The 18374-nt window shown below is 34.6% G+C and overlaps 1 protein-coding gene, 1 non-coding gene and 1 pseudogene across 4 annotated transcripts; 1 reads left to right on the top strand and 2 right to left on the bottom strand.

Moving 5' to 3' along the window:
• The first annotated feature begins 3 nt into the window (after positions 1-3).
• On the top strand, positions 4-13798 carry LOC130800924 (ATPase GET3A-like). Of its 3 annotated transcripts, XM_057664668.1 has the most exons (8): positions 4-628; positions 1284-1405; positions 4474-4624; positions 6755-6865; positions 8492-8630; positions 8727-8772; positions 11560-12173; positions 12254-13769. In XM_057664668.1, the coding sequence occupies exons 1-8, from the start codon at positions 356-358 to the stop codon at positions 13120-13122; spliced, it is 2325 nt and encodes a 774-aa protein (XP_057520651.1). In that variant the 5' UTR covers positions 4-355; the 3' UTR covers positions 13123-13769. The 3 variants fall into 3 exon arrangements, with proteins under 3 accessions (XP_057520651.1, XP_057520654.1, XP_057520652.1); XM_057664671.1 differs by lacking the exon at positions 12254-13769 and having other exon boundaries at positions 5-628; positions 8727-8842; positions 11560-11698; XM_057664669.1 differs by lacking the exons at positions 4-628; positions 1284-1405; positions 4474-4624; positions 6755-6865; positions 8492-8630 and having other exon boundaries at positions 8727-8842; positions 12254-13798.
• LOC130801976 (5S ribosomal RNA) lies at positions 13733-13845 on the bottom strand (annotated as a pseudogene).
• Positions 13846-14416: 571 nt separating this feature from the next.
• On the bottom strand, positions 14417-14535 carry LOC130801965 (5S ribosomal RNA). Its single transcript, XR_009039687.1, has one exon. It is a non-coding gene; the product is annotated as a 5S ribosomal RNA (ribosomal RNA).
• Between the last annotated feature and the right edge of the window lie 3839 nt (positions 14536-18374).

Raw genomic sequence — 18374 nt, 5'->3', positions numbered from 1 at the left:
TGTTAACAGACATTTATCATAAATTTTCACCTCCAGATTCCAAAATGTATCATTCATCCCCATTTACCAAAGGAACCCTAAATCTCCCATTAATCGTAAATAACTACCCTCCTCCAAAAACCCAGCATTAAATTTCACATCCTTTTTGTAGAAGAAAACAAGAATTTCGTTTAAGGAACTTCTCTTCTTGTTGTTTGTTTTATAAATCCCATGAAATAGTTTCAACTTTTCACCCACTCTTTCTCTCTTTCTCTCTCTTCTTCTGGAATCCCACAAATTTGAATCCCCAGTTTTACAAATCCCTAATTTTTAGTGGTAATAAACCGGTAGAAGAGAGAAAGCTTGGATCTTTTCAATGGCATCAGATCAGGAATTATCTGAGGAAATACCAGAAGGAACATTGAAGAACATTCTAGACCAAGATACCCTAAAATGGGTTTTTGTAGGAGGGAAAGGAGGTGTTGGTAAAACAACTTGTAGCTCCATTCTTGCAATTCTACTTGCAAGCGTGAGACAATCTGTTCTTATTATCTCAACTGATCCGGCCCACAATCTTGGTGATGCTTTTCAACAACGTTTTACAAAGACTCCAACCCTTGTTAATGGCTTCACCAATCTCTTTGCAATGGTAAATTTCAGTCCTTTTATTGCATTTTTTTGGTTAGAGATGTTTCTTGTTCTTATCAATTTGCTATATTTTTTTGGGAGTAATTTCTAATTTGATCTTATATATGGGTATTATAGAACCATTTTTTTTTTTGCGTATAACATCTATATGGGAATTTAAATATAGTTTGATTGGTTTGAATTGATGAGAGATGATTAGTCGTTAAGGTTGACTTCTTGCTTGCTTGTTTGGTTATATTGGGTGGAAATGCAAGTAGGTTGATTTAGGTTTTATTAAATTGCTTTTTCATGGCCGAGGTTTAGTAAAGTTTCTTCCAGCAATTTGTTATAGACTTTTATTAGTGGCCTTGTTATTTTATTATTAGTACTTTCATGTCATTTGGTTTCTTCACCTTTTTAGATGTAGACTTATTCCTCATTGTAAGAAGTGGATTGAAGGGGAAGATGTGAATGTGATACTGGGTTTATATGTTGTCTAAAACCATAGTAAAAACATTTTTTTGTATGTACAAAAGTAACAGTTTAATTGTTTATATTTGTTGGAATTCATCATCATCACCATACCCAGTGGATCGCAGCCTATAGAAAACTTTACTATGAGCAGGGTATTTATTGGAATTCAATGTTGTCAAATGTCAAATTATGTTTACATGCAGGAAGTGGATCCGTCTGTAGAAAGTGAAGATCTTTCTGGTGAAGGGCCTGATAATTTTGTATCAGAGCTGGCAAATGCAATCCCTGGAATTGATGAAGCCATGAGTTTTGCAGAAATGCTGAAGTAAGATAGTTTTTCCTGATTTTAAATTCTATTGTTGGCCGCTTTGTGTTTGATTATTTGTATGGTTTATATTTGATCTTGCTGCAATAAAGATAGTTATGAACAAGATTCCTTTTGGTATAGGTGTGCATTTTGTTTATTCGTAACTTTTCAGTTTTAACAAATTTAGGCACTAATGAAGGTCAAATTTGTGTTTTTCAACTCCCAACGTACTTGGTCATATCTTGGAAATAGAGAATGCATGTGTAAAGCAAAAGCTTTAGGAGTCGTACTAGTTTCTGCGTTAGTAGTTATGATTTCAATTATGATGCGAGTTGACTTTTACTATTGCTCATGTCTAGTGAAGATAAGAGGTGTTATATAGCCTTTCATACCCTGAAGAACAAGTTCAGTATATCCTATTGTTGCATAGTTTGTTGTAAGTTGAAGATACTTTATCAAACTCACTTTCTTTCAAGGTAAGTGACAAAGTGAAGTTTTATTTTTCAAGTTGGAATAGAAACGGGAATGTTATCATATTTTTATTGACCACATATTTTACCAATTACCATATTATCAGTGTTTTGAAAGTGGCTTTCTGGGGCCATTGGCATTGGCACTTAAAGTGGCTCCTTTTGGCCCAAATTTTTTTGTCTTGGAGAGTTTAACAATTATTGAGGGCTGAGTTATATGAGTAAGATTTATCCATTAGTACACTAGCATCTTGTAAGTAGAGAATAGTGAAAGACGTTTGGGAAATATGCATCTTTCCAGACATTAAGTGTAACCAATGGGACTATAGAAAACCTGGAAAGACGTCCACCCTATATCACCAATGAAACATGACCCAAATCGCGCAAGGAAGCCTTTGTTTTAAAAAGCTCGCCTAGGCGCTATATAGTGCATTAACCGCTTTGTAAAGCTTTCTAAAAAAGCGAACTAAAATTTCCCAAATTGTATAGGTGTTAAAAAACTGCGCTTTGGATCGTATCAAGGTTAGCTTGTAATTTCGACCAATATTTGCGTTACAGTAACTGCAACACATCATCACTGTTCCGTTACCACGATCATGACTAGTTTGCATCGTCAGTTAAGGGTCAATAGTTTGTGTGCTTTGATAGGGCTAGACGAGTGAGTTTCATAAGACGGGTACCTTAGAGCACTTTGTAGCACCTAAGTTGAGTACCTCAAAGGCCTTTTGGCTTTTGATTTTAGGCTTCGAATGAGCCTAATTGATGACACTCACTAAGTATGTTTTCTTTTTTTAGTTTTTTTTATTTCTCTTCAATGTTTTTTCTGCTTTTGTTTGGAAATTTCAATTCCTTTTCTTTTTCTCAAGAGTTTTGGGGCACCTCACAATGACTGAAGTCGTCACTTGAGCCTAGGACCTTTAGTGCCTTAGGGCGCTTCATGCCTTTTAAAACTAAAGATTTAGCGGCCTATTGTTTAAGGTTATGTGACCTCTATTTATGGATTGAAAAAGAGACAAGGAAGGAAAAAAGAGAAATAAAACCTGAAGAAGTTGAAGGGAATAAAAAAACATCAATTCCATTTTCATTTGTAATTAAATTTTATGTTCTATACATAGATTATCTCTCATCCAATAGTTTCTGAGACACTTTTGGTTGTGTTCCGTGTTTCCCTTCTCATCTTGCGTAATGAGCCAAGTTTTTGTTCTTGTTAACTATGACTTGAAACATGTCAAAATAGTAATTACAAAGTAAAAAGGAGGACTTGGATTTGGAGATGTGAAAACGGAGCTTGTTTTCATCAAGTGGATGTGAATGGAATTGCTGGACACGCTTGAATGAAGATCGTACATGAAGGGCAACGCCTTTTGCTAGTGAAATAAATTTCAGAGAGGTGGATAGCTTCAATATGATTAGTGGCTAAATGAAAATTTAACGTAGCTATATTCATGAGCCCCAGCTTAAGTCTGTTGATTAAGTTGGCTTGCGGGTGTGTTCTCCAAGGGGGAGTTTTAAGAGGATTTTTGTCTATCAATGGACTTTCTTTTTCTTTGTTTAAGAAATTTACTCTCCTCTGTTATTTTATCAATTTTCTGTTTGTCTTTGAAATCCTCTTCTATCACACCAGAAAAAGGACAAAGATTTTTTTTTTCTGTGAATGATGGGGTAATTTGCCTTGTGGCTGATTATTTTTCATAACAAGATATTTTAATTTATTTATTCTGTTTATTTTAAAATAATCATGAAATTCTGGATCATTCTATTCTGTTATGTATCATTCTATTCTTGCTGATGTTCCTCTATTCGTCATAAAGTAAGACATTTAACTGTGGAGAAAGAGAAGAATATCAAGGGAGTTTTACTTGCTTGCTGGAGTGTTTGGCTTAGAGATTAGTTAACAAGGATTGGGTTATAATCAGAGGGCACATTAGGATCATTATCATAACATTGTTAGTGCATAGAAGTGTCTTGGAGCTTTGGAGGTGACATTTGCAAAAGAGGGCTGGGGTTTAAGTGGGAATTTAAAGATGTAATCATTTAGGAATTGGCTTTTTTGAGAAGACAAAAGTTACTAGCGCAGAAGGAAAAAATGGACTTGTAAATACAAGAAAGCAGGGAGAGAGAGGATTATCATGAATCACCTGATTGAACTAATATTTTATACGTATTTGAGCTTTTTTACTTACTTTTTCATTAACCTTTTCAGTTTATATAATAAACATCATCATTTTCTTTCTATCTTCCACTAGACATGGCATTTTTAGCCATTTTCTGTTTAGATATGCTGTGTATGTATTTATTTCTATGAATGTATGAGATGTATTTGATCGTGCCTTGTACAAGAATGCAAAGGGGCAAGGAAAAAAAGCTCTTGCCATTTATCTATCATGAAGAAGTTTATCAGGGAAAGTTGAGTGACATTTAGAATTCAGAAGCTAATTCTTGACTCCAATTATACACTTGAAACCACCAGATTGCCTGCAAAATAATCTTCCTCATCAAACAAGTCATTTTTCTTCTAAGTTTAAGCTGTACCAACTATATAATGACAGTGTATATGTTTTTTCCTGGATGCACGGTGTAGTTGTTGTTAATATTTGCACTCTTTTTGTTTTGCAGATTGGTTCAAACAATGGATTACTCAATCATAGTGTTTGATACAGCTCCCACAGGGCATACACTTCGTCTTTTGCAATTCCCTTCCACTTTAGAAAAGGGCCTATCAAAAATGATGACCTTGAAAAATAAATTTGGGGGCTTGTTAAGTCAGGTATGGCTTCTTGACATCTTATGGTCTTTTTTTCTACTTAAAGTTTGTGGGCTTATCTCATTTTTTTGAGGAAAAATAGGTGCAATTTTCACTATTGAATGTTGATAGCTTGGTATTTCATAATGTTCTATCTGGGCCAGTTTTCATTTTGATTCTATATGATTCATGTTAAAGGGTGTTAATTAATATGATGCTGATTTTTTGACGTTCTTCTTTGTGATATTTAAGTTCAGTTTCCTTGGTTAAGGACTTGATTCCCAAGATTATTTGTTGAACAAAAAACTTAAGGTTCAATTTGGCTCTTAGGAGCTTTGATCTAATTCGACCCAGATAGTAACATGACCATCTGTAGCTTCCTTTGCCTTAACCGCTGGTGGGGTATAGCTCTAGAAGAATGAAGAAGTTTTCTAGATAAGCCTAATTCAAGTTTTGTCTTGTGTGTTTGATCGTGTACCACACATGCACATCAATACACATGCAAATTTTTTTTATGGGGTGACAAGGAGCACCACTATGGCATGGATAACAATGTGAATTCATGAACTCCATTTTTGGGTAGTCTAGAGCTACGTGAAGCCTTTTTTTAAAAGCTTTCCCAATAGTGCACAAATCTAGCGCCTTGGTAGGTGATGGGTTGTATGCCTTGATTGGGCTAGGCGAGGTCATTCCTTAAGACGAGCCCCTTTGGGTGCTTCATAGCGCCGCCGTCGCCGAAAGGCCAAGCACCCGAGAGCTCTTTATGGTATTTGCTTCAAAAGCTCATTTGATGCGTGCACTTACCACATTTGTTTTGTTTTCTCTTCTTTTTCCTTTTTTTTCTCATCTACTATTCTAATCTCTTCTCTTCTCTTCTTTTTCATCTGTATTTGTCTCCTCTTGTTCCTCTTGTCCTCTCTTTTCTTTTTCATCTTTTTCTCTTCTCTTCTCTATTCTTCTTTTTCTAGTTTTTTTTCCTGGGTCATACTGGGTGTTTTTCATATTTTTTTTCTGGTTCTTGGTTGCCTTGAACTCAAAAACTAGTGCCTAGAACCTAGGGCTCTATGGACCCTTAGCACTTTAGAGCGCCTTGCGCCATTTATAAGTAAGATGTGGAGTGCTATTTGACAAATTTTAGAGACATTAATGCCATAGAAAAGTTGACCACTTGTATACTCATGTGGCATTGTTGGTTTATACGTAATAGAAAAGGTAAAAATCAATGCCCTTCTTTCCGCTTCCCCATTATGATTTCTTTCCCTTAGCCTGCTAAAGGAACTCTACAGTGGCCTTGAAATTCCTGGCGAAGGTCAGGATGGTGCTAATTTACTCTTTCTTTTTGAACCTGTATTCAGTGGGGATTTTCAACCTCTTTGAGCCTGTGGTGGATATCTGATGCCCCCTGTAAGTTTGATATCTGATGCCTTGCAGTAATGAGAATGAGCTGAGGTGTTGGTGAGGTCTAGGACAGTATTGTCTAATTTGTTAACCCTCCAGTAAGTTGTAAATTGAGAAAACGAATCATGGATAGCGAATTTGATGGAAAATCAGGTAACAGTTGTCTGGAGACTGGTGGTGGTTGTGGCCAAGGTTTGTTATGGTGTAGAGGATTTGTGAAGGTCATATGAAAGTATGAAGCCTTTTGGAGGAGGCTGGAACTTGGATTGGCAATTTCCGAAAAAGTATCACCTTCTGGCTTCTACATTAGGGAAATAAGGGTCTTGATTACCTGTACCTTTAAAATCCTACAGCCCCTATAATTAATGGCTTCTAGTTTTTTCCTTTCTTTTTGTCATGTTAGGTGTAAATTGTATTATTATAAAAACTTCTATTTCTTGGAATTGGTTAGGGGATAATGGTATGGTATGTTAAGTTCTTTAAAGTTGTTCTATGTTAACTATTCTTTATTCTGTGATGATTTTACATGGAAAGAGTTTCCAAGCACTTGATTTGTCTCCCAGCCTCCATGTTAAATTTAGTGCTGTTCATGTAATTTCTCATAGGTCTTTTCTTGCTCCCTTTCTGCTAATGGATGCTACAATTTTTTTGTGATTTTTCTGGGAACACAGCACGAATTAAATTTTAGCTTTAATGATGTGACAGTCGTAGGCCTACATTTATTAGTAAGTAACCAAATTGTTGAATCTTTTCTAGATGACTCGTCTCTTTGGTGTTGAAGATGACTTTGGAGAAGATGCAATCCTTGGCAGGCTCGAGGGCATGAAAGACGTAATCGAGCAAGTGAACCAGCAATTCAGGGATCCAGTAAGCCCTCCTGTTCACGATGTTTCGTTTCTCTAAGTTATTGTGTTGTGCTTATCAGAATCTGCTGCAATCCTTGCCCTATGTCATGTGATTTCATGTTTGCTGTTTAGTCGAATGACCTTTTGGGCCCAAAATAAAGACTTTGGATTGCCCAACCCCAGTTCCTGCTACTAACACAATTACAGGTCTACAACGTAGGGTGTATTCTCTTCGTATAACATTTGTTGAACTTTACCTTTCTTGCTTAGCTTTTTTCTTTTTTTTTTTTTTAATGCACCATTGAGAAACATGATCAAATGTCAGTATTTGGCCTTTTAATTTTAACGGCCATGTCCAGCACCGCCCATTGACCACCTCTCTATTACTAGTAAGCCACCAGAATTCACATTTGCCTCTCCTCTTTTTCTCTTTCCTTTACTTTCCCCTTTTCAACATCGATCCACCTTCACCTCCATCTTCTTTTCCTAAATCATATCTTTGTTCTTGTCTTCAACCCACATGCAATTCTTCATCTTTAACTTCAACTCTTCATGTTCCCAAAATCAAAACCGAACTGAGAACTATCAATGATAATCAATCTACCGTTGTATGCTGTGTAATTCTATAACAGGTTAACCATTTACGGAATTGATTTCCTGTTCTGGATTTGATGTGATAGGATCTAATTGCACACTTGGAGGAACATCAGATGTTGATTTGGTTATTTTTTGCCTCTAGACATTACTCTGATTTTAGTCCATTATAGCATCCAACCATGTTGAGATCTGCTCCATTACCCTTGCATGTTGCTCAATCACCTTTGAAGATGGTGACAAGATTTCTCCATCAGATCGCTCAGACCTATCTGGGTCTTCAATCTCCATAGCACAAAAACCTTGTAGCTCTTTTGACGTCTTTGCTGTCTTTGCATTCTTTAAACTCAAATGTTGTGTAGGCTAGTCTTGTTGCGTCTGTTGATTTTTTGAGATTTTCTGAACTTGATAGCTTCTTGCCATGGTTGTTAGGTGATAAGGTTGAGGTTTTTATCCTACACCGAACGTGAACACAAAACCTGATTTGTCGCCTCTCTTTAAAATTTATACATTTTCCCAAAACTTGTCGCTGTACCTTTATTGTTTGCTTCTTGTGTGAAGAGTTATTGTGTTTTTTAAGGTGGATTTAAGGAAGAAAAATTGAAGATGGACTGATTATGACATTTGAAGGTGGGTGAAAGATGAAGATGATTTATGTATTGAAGATCAAGATGTATATGAAGGTGGATTGATGATGGAAAGTGAATACTAGAGGACAGAAAAATAGAGCGGAGAGAAAAATTTCTGAATTCTGGTTGCTTGGTGGTGGTGGTGTGATGGTGGACACATGGTGGTTGGAAGGCAGAATCCGCTCTATCAATAGTGGTTTGAGATGTATCAAAAGTTTGGTGGTTTTTTTACATATAAGATAAGAAATATTTGGTATTTTTAAAAAAAATATGACAACTTTTCCATTTACAATGAAAAAGCTAAAAATAAATAATTAATTTTAGTTCTCATTTATCACATAAATCAAAATCAGGAGGCGGTTGTTTTGGATTTGTCTAATCTTTGTATTTTGATGCTCATGATGCTTGTGCTGCTGGTATTGCAGGATTTGACAACCTTTGTGTGTGTGTGCATTCCTGAGTTCTTATCTCTATATGAAACTGAAAGATTGGTGCAAGAACTCGCGAAGTTTGAGATTGATACTCATAATATTATTATCAATCAAGTCATATTCGATGACAAAGGTATATTTTTTACTGATGTACTTTTTTGTGGGGTTAGTCACAACTCTGAGACTATTGAATCATTGACTTGTGGCTCTTTCGGATTTGGTGCTTTAGTTGTTGACTCAAAGCTGCTGAAAGCAAGAATGAGAATGCAAGAGAGGTATATTGATCAGTTCTATATGTTATATGAAGACTTCCACATCACAAAGTTGCCGTTGATGCCAGAAGAGGTAATAATTTCACCGTCACTTTTAGAGTTCAAGGCTACTTATCTACATAGAAAAACATAAAGAGCTTTATAATAGTAGCTAAAATTCAATGACATATTTCCTCCCTATATTCAAGTTATATGTGAATGAGGATATATGTGAATGACTATTGAAATTGATTTTCTTGGTTATAGACAAGTACTATTAGATTGAATCGGATAAAGTATAATCTTTTCTAACATCTCTCATATTGATTATTTTGATTTATATAGTCGACTCTATATTATTTGTGCTAAGACTTTGACATTGTTGTTACTTTCTCATCATTAGAATAATATATTTGAAACCAAACTGAATACATCAATGGAAATAACTTTCAATCAATATAAATTGGTAACCACCGCATAAAATTAACGTTAAAATAAGACTTACACCACCTTCAGACTATGGTTTCGTCAAGACCAATAATTTTATCGTTTAGTATTTTTCGACTTCGAGTGCAACACCCGGCTTATTCTTTATTGTAAATTATCCTGTAACTTTCACGGCTAATAACTTTAGACTTTGGAGTTTTACTCTAACATCCCGTTTGGTTATTGGTACTAAATGATAGTAATGGGAATGATATATAGTTTAGAATTTCATCCAAAGTTTCATGTCTTTTCCTATGGTAATGAAACTTTGATCACAAAAAAAGTTTTTTTTTATAAATTTCCATTACCACCTAATACAACCTCCCCCAATGGTAATGCATTGGATTGAATTTTATGAAAGAAACTGAGATGTGAAGGTTGTTAAGCATGGGCATCAAGGTAGCCCAGAGATTTTTCAACCAAAATTACAATACTTTTCATTCCGATTACGGCGGTTTATTAATGCCTAGCAAATGGGCCGTAAAGTTCTTCAAATTAAATCAAAAAAATATCCACAAATAGAGATTGAAGGCGAAAAGTAGATTAAATCAAACAATTACCCACAATTATTTTAAGTTCATAAATGAAATAATTGTCATTTATCGACAAATAGAGATTGAAGGCAGAATGCAGATTGTATCGAACAATTACCCACAATTATTCCAAGTTTATGGATCAAACAAAGTAGAGATTTGATCAAACAACAAATAGATATTGAATCAAAAAGGTAAAACCAAATTGAATGCCGAAACAATCACCTGCGAGAAGAGAAGACCGAAGGGAAAGCGGTAGTGAGAAGCTGGTGGAATCAAGATCAGGCGTCTACGCGTCAGGCTTGGACGTTGAAACGGTGGTTGAGCTTGGTTTTAGACTTGAAGCTGGCACGTAGAGAGGGTTGTTGAAATGGCAAATGGAAGATGTCGAACAAAACTTGGGGTTTAGTGGGATGATTTCAAAACTGGGAAAAAAAATTTAAAATTAGAGTTAGCATGTAGATTCAAACTTGCAGCCGTTAGGTTATGAACTTATGATATTGATTTTAGATCCCCAAATATTTTATAACCAGTTTTTCAAATAAATTATGTTAGTGGCTTATCCAAATACTTGAATTCGCCGCAAGTAGGGATGGTCATGGGTTCAGGATTCTGTTGGACCCGTCCCAAACTCTCCCCTTTTTTAAAGGTCTGGGTTTTATTTTTTAAGACCCATCGAATCCGGGTCGGATCTGGATCCAGAAAATAGTTTGTAGCAGTAATCAATTGGCAATTTTCAACTTCAAATTTTGAATCACAAAAGTAAGATTTAATTTTGAATTTTGCTATAAAGGAAAAATAAAGGAACAACAAAAACACCACCTCCAAAAGAAGAGGTTGGAGAAGAGAACAAAATGAGTAAGTGTAAAAGAAGAAATAATGAGAAAGAAGAATAAATGGTCTTGTATTGATAGTTGTTCATCTATTAGATGCGGAATGCATGTGCTGTTCATGGACATTCATAGTAGGTTTTATTGAAGATGAAGGTTGAAAATGCTATTGATTTCTGGAATAAAAGGGTGAGTTGAGGTTCAAGATGAAGTGATATGTGAGTTTAAAAATGTTTCTTTTAATTTTTTTAATTAATTATAATATTTAATAGCTCATCTAATAGTCATGCGCATATCACATGTTGGTCAATGTTAAAAATAACAGTCAATATAGATGATTCTGTTAATTAGTAGTCTTTGACAAATAAACTATATTTTTAAGATAGTTTTTGACAAAAAAATTTATTGTAGGTAGTTTTTCACAAAGACCACTTTTTGTAGGTAGTTATTAACAATTTTTCCTTATATCAAATGACAATAAATTTCAATTTTTCCTTAATGCAACATGATGATTTTAATGGAAAATAAGAGTACTTGATCCGGTTTTATCAATTTCAATAGTCATTCAATTTTTCCTTATATCAATTTCAATAGTCATTCACATATATCCTCGTTCTATCTATTAAGATTATACTTTATCCGGTTCTATCTAATAGTACATGTCTATAACTTGAATATAGGGAGGAAATATGTCATTAAATTTTAGCTACTATTATAAAGCTCTTTATGTTTTTCTATGTAGATAAGTAGCCTTGAACTCTAAAAGTGACGGTGAAATTATTTTCCTATTCAATGTTCATGTGGTTCACCCTCGAATATGATTCCTTGTTGGATGATAATGTAGTAAAGCATTAGAATATGTGTTCAGTTTATCTGCTATTGTGTGGTGTAGTCATCAAAGCTTTTTTAAATGACTAAATTCGAACAGATATGACTAATGTGTTTTCTGGTAATTTGTGCAGTAAAATGAATGCTGCAATGTCTGCGGAATTAAATGTCCCAAAGGATGTTCTACAGCCATTGCTAAAGGCTTCAAATTCGTCAACATTGAGTGAAGCCTTAGAAAAGCTTATTGTTGTTTCAAAAAGCGATGATGGACGATCAGATCTTGCATCGAAGCATATACTTCCAATTGTACTCCAGCTACTTCAGCATCTCTCGTATCCATCGGCACATCCTGTTCTCTTGCTGTCTCTTAGACTTCTCAGAAATCTATGTGCAGGAGATGCGGTGAATCAGAACTTGTTCATTGAGCAGAACGGTGCTGCAATCGTTTCCAGTGCAATCAATTCTGTGGGCTATGATTCTGATAATTCAGCTTGCACAATTGTACGCACTGCCTTACAGGTGGTAGCAAATGCTTCACTTGCCGGGAAGGAAAGTCAGCGTGTAATATGGGACCAATTTTTCCCTGATTTTTTTCTCAGAATCGCTAGTATTCGCAGAAGGGAAACTTGTGATCCTTTGAGTATGATTATTTGTACTTGTTGTGATGGAAACATTTACTTGTTTTCTGAGCTTTGCAGAAATCCAGGATTGGCTATCATTGCTGAAATTGTTCGTACAGCTTCAGAAGGTATTAAATTTTTTATTCGAATTTCATTAGCTTTACATGTTTTGGAGTCTAATTGGGGTCTCTATTATTATCTCTACTAGTTGGATTTGGAGAAGATTGGGTCAAGATACTACTGTCAAGAATTTGTTTGGAGGAATCTCATTTACCTGTATTGTTCCAGTATCTAAATGATGACTTTGACAAACTAGAAGATCATGAAAGTAGAAATATTCATTTTACAGGAGACCAAGCTTTCCTTTTGCGCATTGTGTCTGAAATTTTGAATGAAAGACTCGAGGATATTCATGTTGGTTCGGAGTTTGCTTTATATATTCTTGGGTTGTTTGAGAATGCTATCAAAGCTATCGATTTTTACACCAGGGGCCAGTCAAAGCTGCCCACTGGCGTCCCTTCTATTGATGTCCTTGGATACTCGCTCATTCTTTTGAGAGATGTATGTGCGCAAGGGAGTGCGACAGTTTCTGAAGAGAATGAAATTCTAGATGTTGTAGCTTCATTAGTGTCTAGGGGGCTTTTGGATTTGCTATTATCCCTACTCAATGAGCTTGAATTACCAACATCAATCAGGAAAACTATGAAACCGGATATGAACCAAGTGCCATCTTCTCAGTCGCCAAAGATATGTCCATACCAGGGTTTCAGAAGAGACATTGTTGCAGTCATCGGAAATTGTTTATACAGAAGGAAAAATGTACAAGATGAAGTGAGAAAAAAGAACTGTATATTTCTTCTTTTACAGCAATGTGTTCTCGATGACGATAATCCCTTCTTAAGGGAATGGGGCATATGGTGTGCCAGCAATTTGTTGCAAGGTAATGATGATAACAAGCAGATTGTTGCTGATATGGAGATGCAAGGCACTGTAGAGGTTCCTGAACTTGCTAAGCTAGGCCTGCAGGTTAAAATTGACCCCAATACTAGACGTGCTACGCTTGTAAATATAACTTGAGCTGCTTTAGCGTAGGGCGTAGGGTATTGACTTAGTAGTTTTAGTTGTGTGCTTTTGATGATATTGGGGGTAATGTAATGTCATAAATGCTTTCCACCCTTACCTTGCAACATGCAGGTCGTGAGTTCGATACCCTACAGTAGCATAATGTCAACTTTTTTTTAAATGCAGTGCCTTCAAGTGTGGGCAAATAAGGGTACATATATCCACCCCGGGCCCCTGGGTCGATCCCTCATAGCACCATTTGTAACATAAGAAATGTTCATGGAAATTAAAAAAGATAAATATTTTTAGATGCTTGAAATATTATTTTATTGAATAAAAATTTATGGAGAACAGGAAAGGAGAAAGGACCATAGGCATTAAAAATATACACAATAAAGTTAGTGAAAAAAGATATGAAGATCACCCATATTAAGAAATATTAAATTAAAATTAGTGGGAAAATAGGTCTTAACTTTTGAGTGCTCGTAACTTCGATGTCGGGACCCAGTTGCGAGTTATATTTTTATAAATTAAATTACTTCCAAGGAATATATCACCATAATCACTAAAATGCCTTTTGCTCAAGCGTAGCGGAAAGAATTCGCAAAAAAGAGAAGAAAAAAAAAGGATGCAACACGAGGACTTCCCAGGAGGTCACCCATCCTAGTACTACTCTCGCCCAAGCACGCTTAACTGCAGAGTTCTGATGGGATCCGGTGTGCTGGTATGATCGCACCCATTCATTTACCGTAACATTTTGTTTACATGCGCATTACCGCCCATAGAAAAACCCAAAGCATTCCAACGAATGTGAACAATGAACAAGGATTAATGATCATTGAACAATGAACAATGAACAATGAACAAGGATCAATGATCATTGAAGAATGAATAATGAAGAAAGAACAATGAACAATGAATGATGAAGGATGAACAAGAATCAACGATTATTAAAGAATGAACGATGGAGAATGAACAAGGATTAAGGATCAATGATCAATGAAGAACGAACAAGGATCAATGATCAATGAACAATGAACGATGGACAATGAACAAGGATTAACGATCAATAAACAATGAACGGTGAACAATGAACAAGGATCAATGATCATTCAAGAATGAACGATAAAGAGTGAACAAGGATCTATGATCAATGAACAATGAACGATGAACAATGAACAAGGATTAATTCTCAATGAACAATGAACGATGAACAATGAACAAGGATCAATGATCATTGAAGAATGAACGATGAAGAATGAACAAGGATGAATGATCAATGAATCAAGAAAAAAAAAACAGGGAAAAAGGGGTGCAACTCGAGGACTTCCCAAGAGGTCACCCATCCTAGTACTACTCTCGCCCAAGCACGCTTCACTGTGGAGTTCTGATGGGATCCGGTGCATTAGTGCTGGTTTGATTGCACCCATTCATTCACCGTAACAATTTGTTTACATGCGCATTTTTGCCCATTGAATAACCAAAAGCATTCCAAAGCTCGTAAATTCGCAACCGAGACCCCAATTCACGAAAGATTCAGCCGGCTGTAAAAACCCGGTGAACTCGCAAAAAAAAAAGACAAAATATTTATGAAATCCGCGCAACACTTGGAAATCAAGAGGCCATCCATGCCAGGCACGCTTCCGCGGGGAGTTCCGTCGGGATCCGGAGCAAATTCTGCTTACATGAACGCACCGATGCACGCCTCTTTCGAACAATGTGTTCGTATGCGCTTCGATCCACCTCAACGGGTCCTAACTTTCGAGTGCTCGTAAATTCGAGGTTAGGACCCGGTTGCGAGTTATATTTTTATAAATTAAATTATTTCTAAGGAATATATTAACGTAATCAATGAAATGCGTTTTGCTCAAGCGTAGCGGAAAGAATTCGCAAAAAAGTAAAGAAAAAAAGGGAAAAGGGGTGCAACACGAGGACTTCCCAGGAGGTCACCCATCCTAGTACTACTCTCGACAAGACGCATAAATATTTACCAGTCGCCCTGGGAACTAACATAGAGCCAAGCAGGGTGATGGAGGAAGCTGAGTCATGGACTGGAAGTGACACCCTACCATTTAAAGATGACAAGGAGCTCAAGTAGGAATGGAGCAAGTTGCATAAGCTGCGAAGTAAAGGTTCTAAAATAATCCTACAGGTCAAAGAAATCCCTTTAATAATTTCACTATTAATCGATTTCCTTTGTTGTAGAATTTCTAGCCACAAAATTAGCTTCCTCCCCTTGAGTTTCTATAATTAACACTAAATAATATTATTAGGAAATTTTTGAGGATTTTTAGGAATTTTTCTAGGTTTTCAGAGACTTTTAAGGGATTAGTTTTTAATTTTCTTTTTGATTTCTTCCTCTATTTCTTTTTTTTTTTTCCTACGTAGAGTTTAGTTAATCATCATCATTTTTTTTTCTTAATGTAGAAGCAAAAAATTAGAGATAAGGCAATGAACAATAAAAAAAAATGAAAATCCCTAATATCATGCCACCTAATTGAAATCTTCCGCTAACTCAAAAGGTTTTAAGATATTTTCTTTCTCTTATTATTATTATTATTATTATTATTATTATTATTATTATTTGATAAAATAATATAGCAAATAAAAAGATTAAGTTTTTATAGGTAATTTAGCTAGACTTAATATTTAAAATACAATATAATTATTCAACCGAAGGAGAGAAAAAAAAAATTGAAATTACCAAAAATAAATTAAAAAAAACTTATAATATAAACCTAATATTTTATTTTAAAAGAAAAAAATTGTATAAAAAAAATCAAGAACTTAAGAACGATTGGAATAAAATTCGGAACGACATTAAAAATAAAACGAAATAATTATTGAATTTGTCAACATATTTAAGATTAAGAAAAAAAGGTCTGTTACATTTTTTTTTCTTATAAAAAAATTAGATAAAATAACTACTAAAAACATGAGATAATTTCTCCTAAAAAAATAGCAAACTAAAATTAAAATATCTCTATTAAAAAAGTCACATGCATTTTCTCTAGTGCAGTAAAACTCTCCTATTAATAAAATGTGGCCTATTTATAGCAATTTTTATCTTTTTAACTTCTTGTTTTAAAAATATCATTTTAATATAAATAAATTATTAAATTACTGATTTTTATCATTTTATACCTTATTGTGTTTTACGCAGATCTGTTAGCCATATATTCATAAGGGTCACTAGTGGAAAAAACCTCATTTGCTGCGGTTTTCCTTAGACGTAGCATTAAATAGCAAAAAAAAAAAAAGAAAAAAAAATATATAGTACAAATGTTGCGGGCTTCCAAATGCCCGCAACATATAAGCATTATATGTTGCGGTTTTATTGAGCCCGCAGCATATAAGTGCTTATATGCTGCGGGCATCTGGTAGCCTGCAGCAAATAGTCAGTCCAAAAAATTTAAGATCTGTGTTTTGACGTTCAATTGCTTAAAACCCTCAAATAACTTTCTTCAAAAACCCACGACAACGACTGTCTTCTTCTTCTTCAAGCTCTTCAATTTCAGAAAATTTCTTCAAAAACCCACGAAAAATCTCTTCAAGTTCTTTAAGTTTTTCAAATCATACGACTCTACTGTGTTTTCTCTTCATTTCGTTCATCATCTTCCAAACCCCACGACTTTGTTTAAGTTCTTCAAGTTCCCGTGTTGTTGAAATTTGTTGCTTCAATAACCACCCATTGCACGAATTTCCTTCTCCATCTTTGTTTAAGTTCTTCAACCCACCATTGTTGCTTTTCCTTCAAAAGCCACGAAATTAAGGCTAGTCTTGTTCTTTTTCAAGGTATAAATTTTTCATTCTTTGTTTAAGTTCTTCAAGAATAGCTTCATTATGTTTTAATAAGGATTTAGTCTTTTTTTATACTAATTTTGATTTTGTTTTTCATTGTAGGTTACATAATCTTATTGTAGAAACAAAATTATCATATCTCATTACCAAGGTATTTATTTTATATTTGAATGTGAATAATTTACTTATGTATGTACTTGAATATTTGAATGTGAAAAATTTTAATTATTAGGATTTTTAGGGTAGATTGAATGTGAATAATTTACTTATGTATATATGTAGTTGTATATTTGAATGTGAATAATTACTTATGTATGTGGTATCAATGGTTCAATGGGTAGTTGTTCTTGTAAACGACATCATTGTAAGATTATAATCATGAAATTTAATTATCAATCTTTATTTGGTGATGATAATTTTTGCTGGTATTAAACCTGCTTTGCTTTATTATCTGTGTGGAAGTAGAAATTTGGAAGTAGGATAGTAGCTTTTGCTTATCGAAAATCGACTAAGAAACTAAAGAGATTTAAAGAATTTCAGAATGAAATGAGATTTATATACATTACTTATAAAATACAAGAAGATATCTTTTAGCTAATGAACAATTCTTTTAGCTTCAATCAAGTTCAAAAGGTTTGTTGCTTTTGTGTCATTATTTTTATGTTTATAAAGATTTAAGATTGAACGTGATGTTTGTGAATGATCAAGTTCTCAACTCTTATGATTGTACTTCTAGAATATTATGTAGAATGTGTGAAAAGAGGAGATTACATGAAAGTTACAGACTATAGTGCTGACATCAGGGAGCCCTCCAAAGGTATTTCCCATTTCATTTTTAACTGTATAATGAGGATTTTCTTTGGTGATTGATTGTTGATAATGTATTATCCTTTTTCTATTTTTAGGATTAAGTTGGTATTCTAATGTACCTTTTGATTATTGGTGATTGGTGTTAATTGGTGATTATCATTGGATTAATCATTGTTTATTACATTGTACATTATTGGATTATTTAATAGTATTAAACGAAAAAAAAAAGCAAAAAAAAAGGCTATTATTTATTGCGGGCTTCTTAAAAACCGCAGCATATAGTGATACACTATATGCTATGGTTTTTTAAGATGCCCGCAGCAAATAAGCTTTTTTCTGCTGCGGTTTTAAACCGCAACATTTAAAATAGGCCATTTGCTGCTATCACTATTGCTGCAAGCCAAAACCGCAGCATATTATGGCCAAAAACCGCAGCAAATAAGGTTTTTTCCACTAGTGGGTATTCCTAAACTGACTTATACTCGTTCTGTTAGGGAGAGTGACCTGTTCCTAAACTGACTCATTCTTAAACTGACTTGTTCCGGAATAAACTCTTGTTCCTTCACGTATATTAACATCTTCTAACAAAGCCGAACTAATAAAACCTACATTTGTTTGCTCACTAATTTTAATATAATTATAATTTTAATTCGAAC

The sequence above is a fragment of the Amaranthus tricolor genome, chromosome 15 (genome assembly GCF_026212465.1).
Source record: "Amaranthus tricolor cultivar Red isolate AtriRed21 chromosome 15, ASM2621246v1, whole genome shotgun sequence".
Taxonomy (NCBI): Eukaryota; Viridiplantae; Streptophyta; class Magnoliopsida; order Caryophyllales; family Amaranthaceae; genus Amaranthus; species Amaranthus tricolor.
Note: the sequence above shows the minus strand (reverse complement) of the source record. Positions and strands in the feature narration are given on the sequence as shown.

Coding starts and splice junctions, on each gene's coding strand:
- LOC130800924 (XM_057664668.1), top strand. CDS start 356: ATGGCATCAGATCAGGAATTATCTGAGGAAATACCAGAAGGAACATTG. Junction 1,406..4,473: donor AGTTTTGCAGAAATGCTGAA/GTAAGATAGTTT, acceptor TTTGTTTTGCAG/ATTGGTTCAAACAATGGATT. Junction 4,625..6,754: donor TTGGGGGCTTGTTAAGTCAG/GTATGGCTTCTT, acceptor AATCTTTTCTAG/ATGACTCGTCTCTTTGGTGT.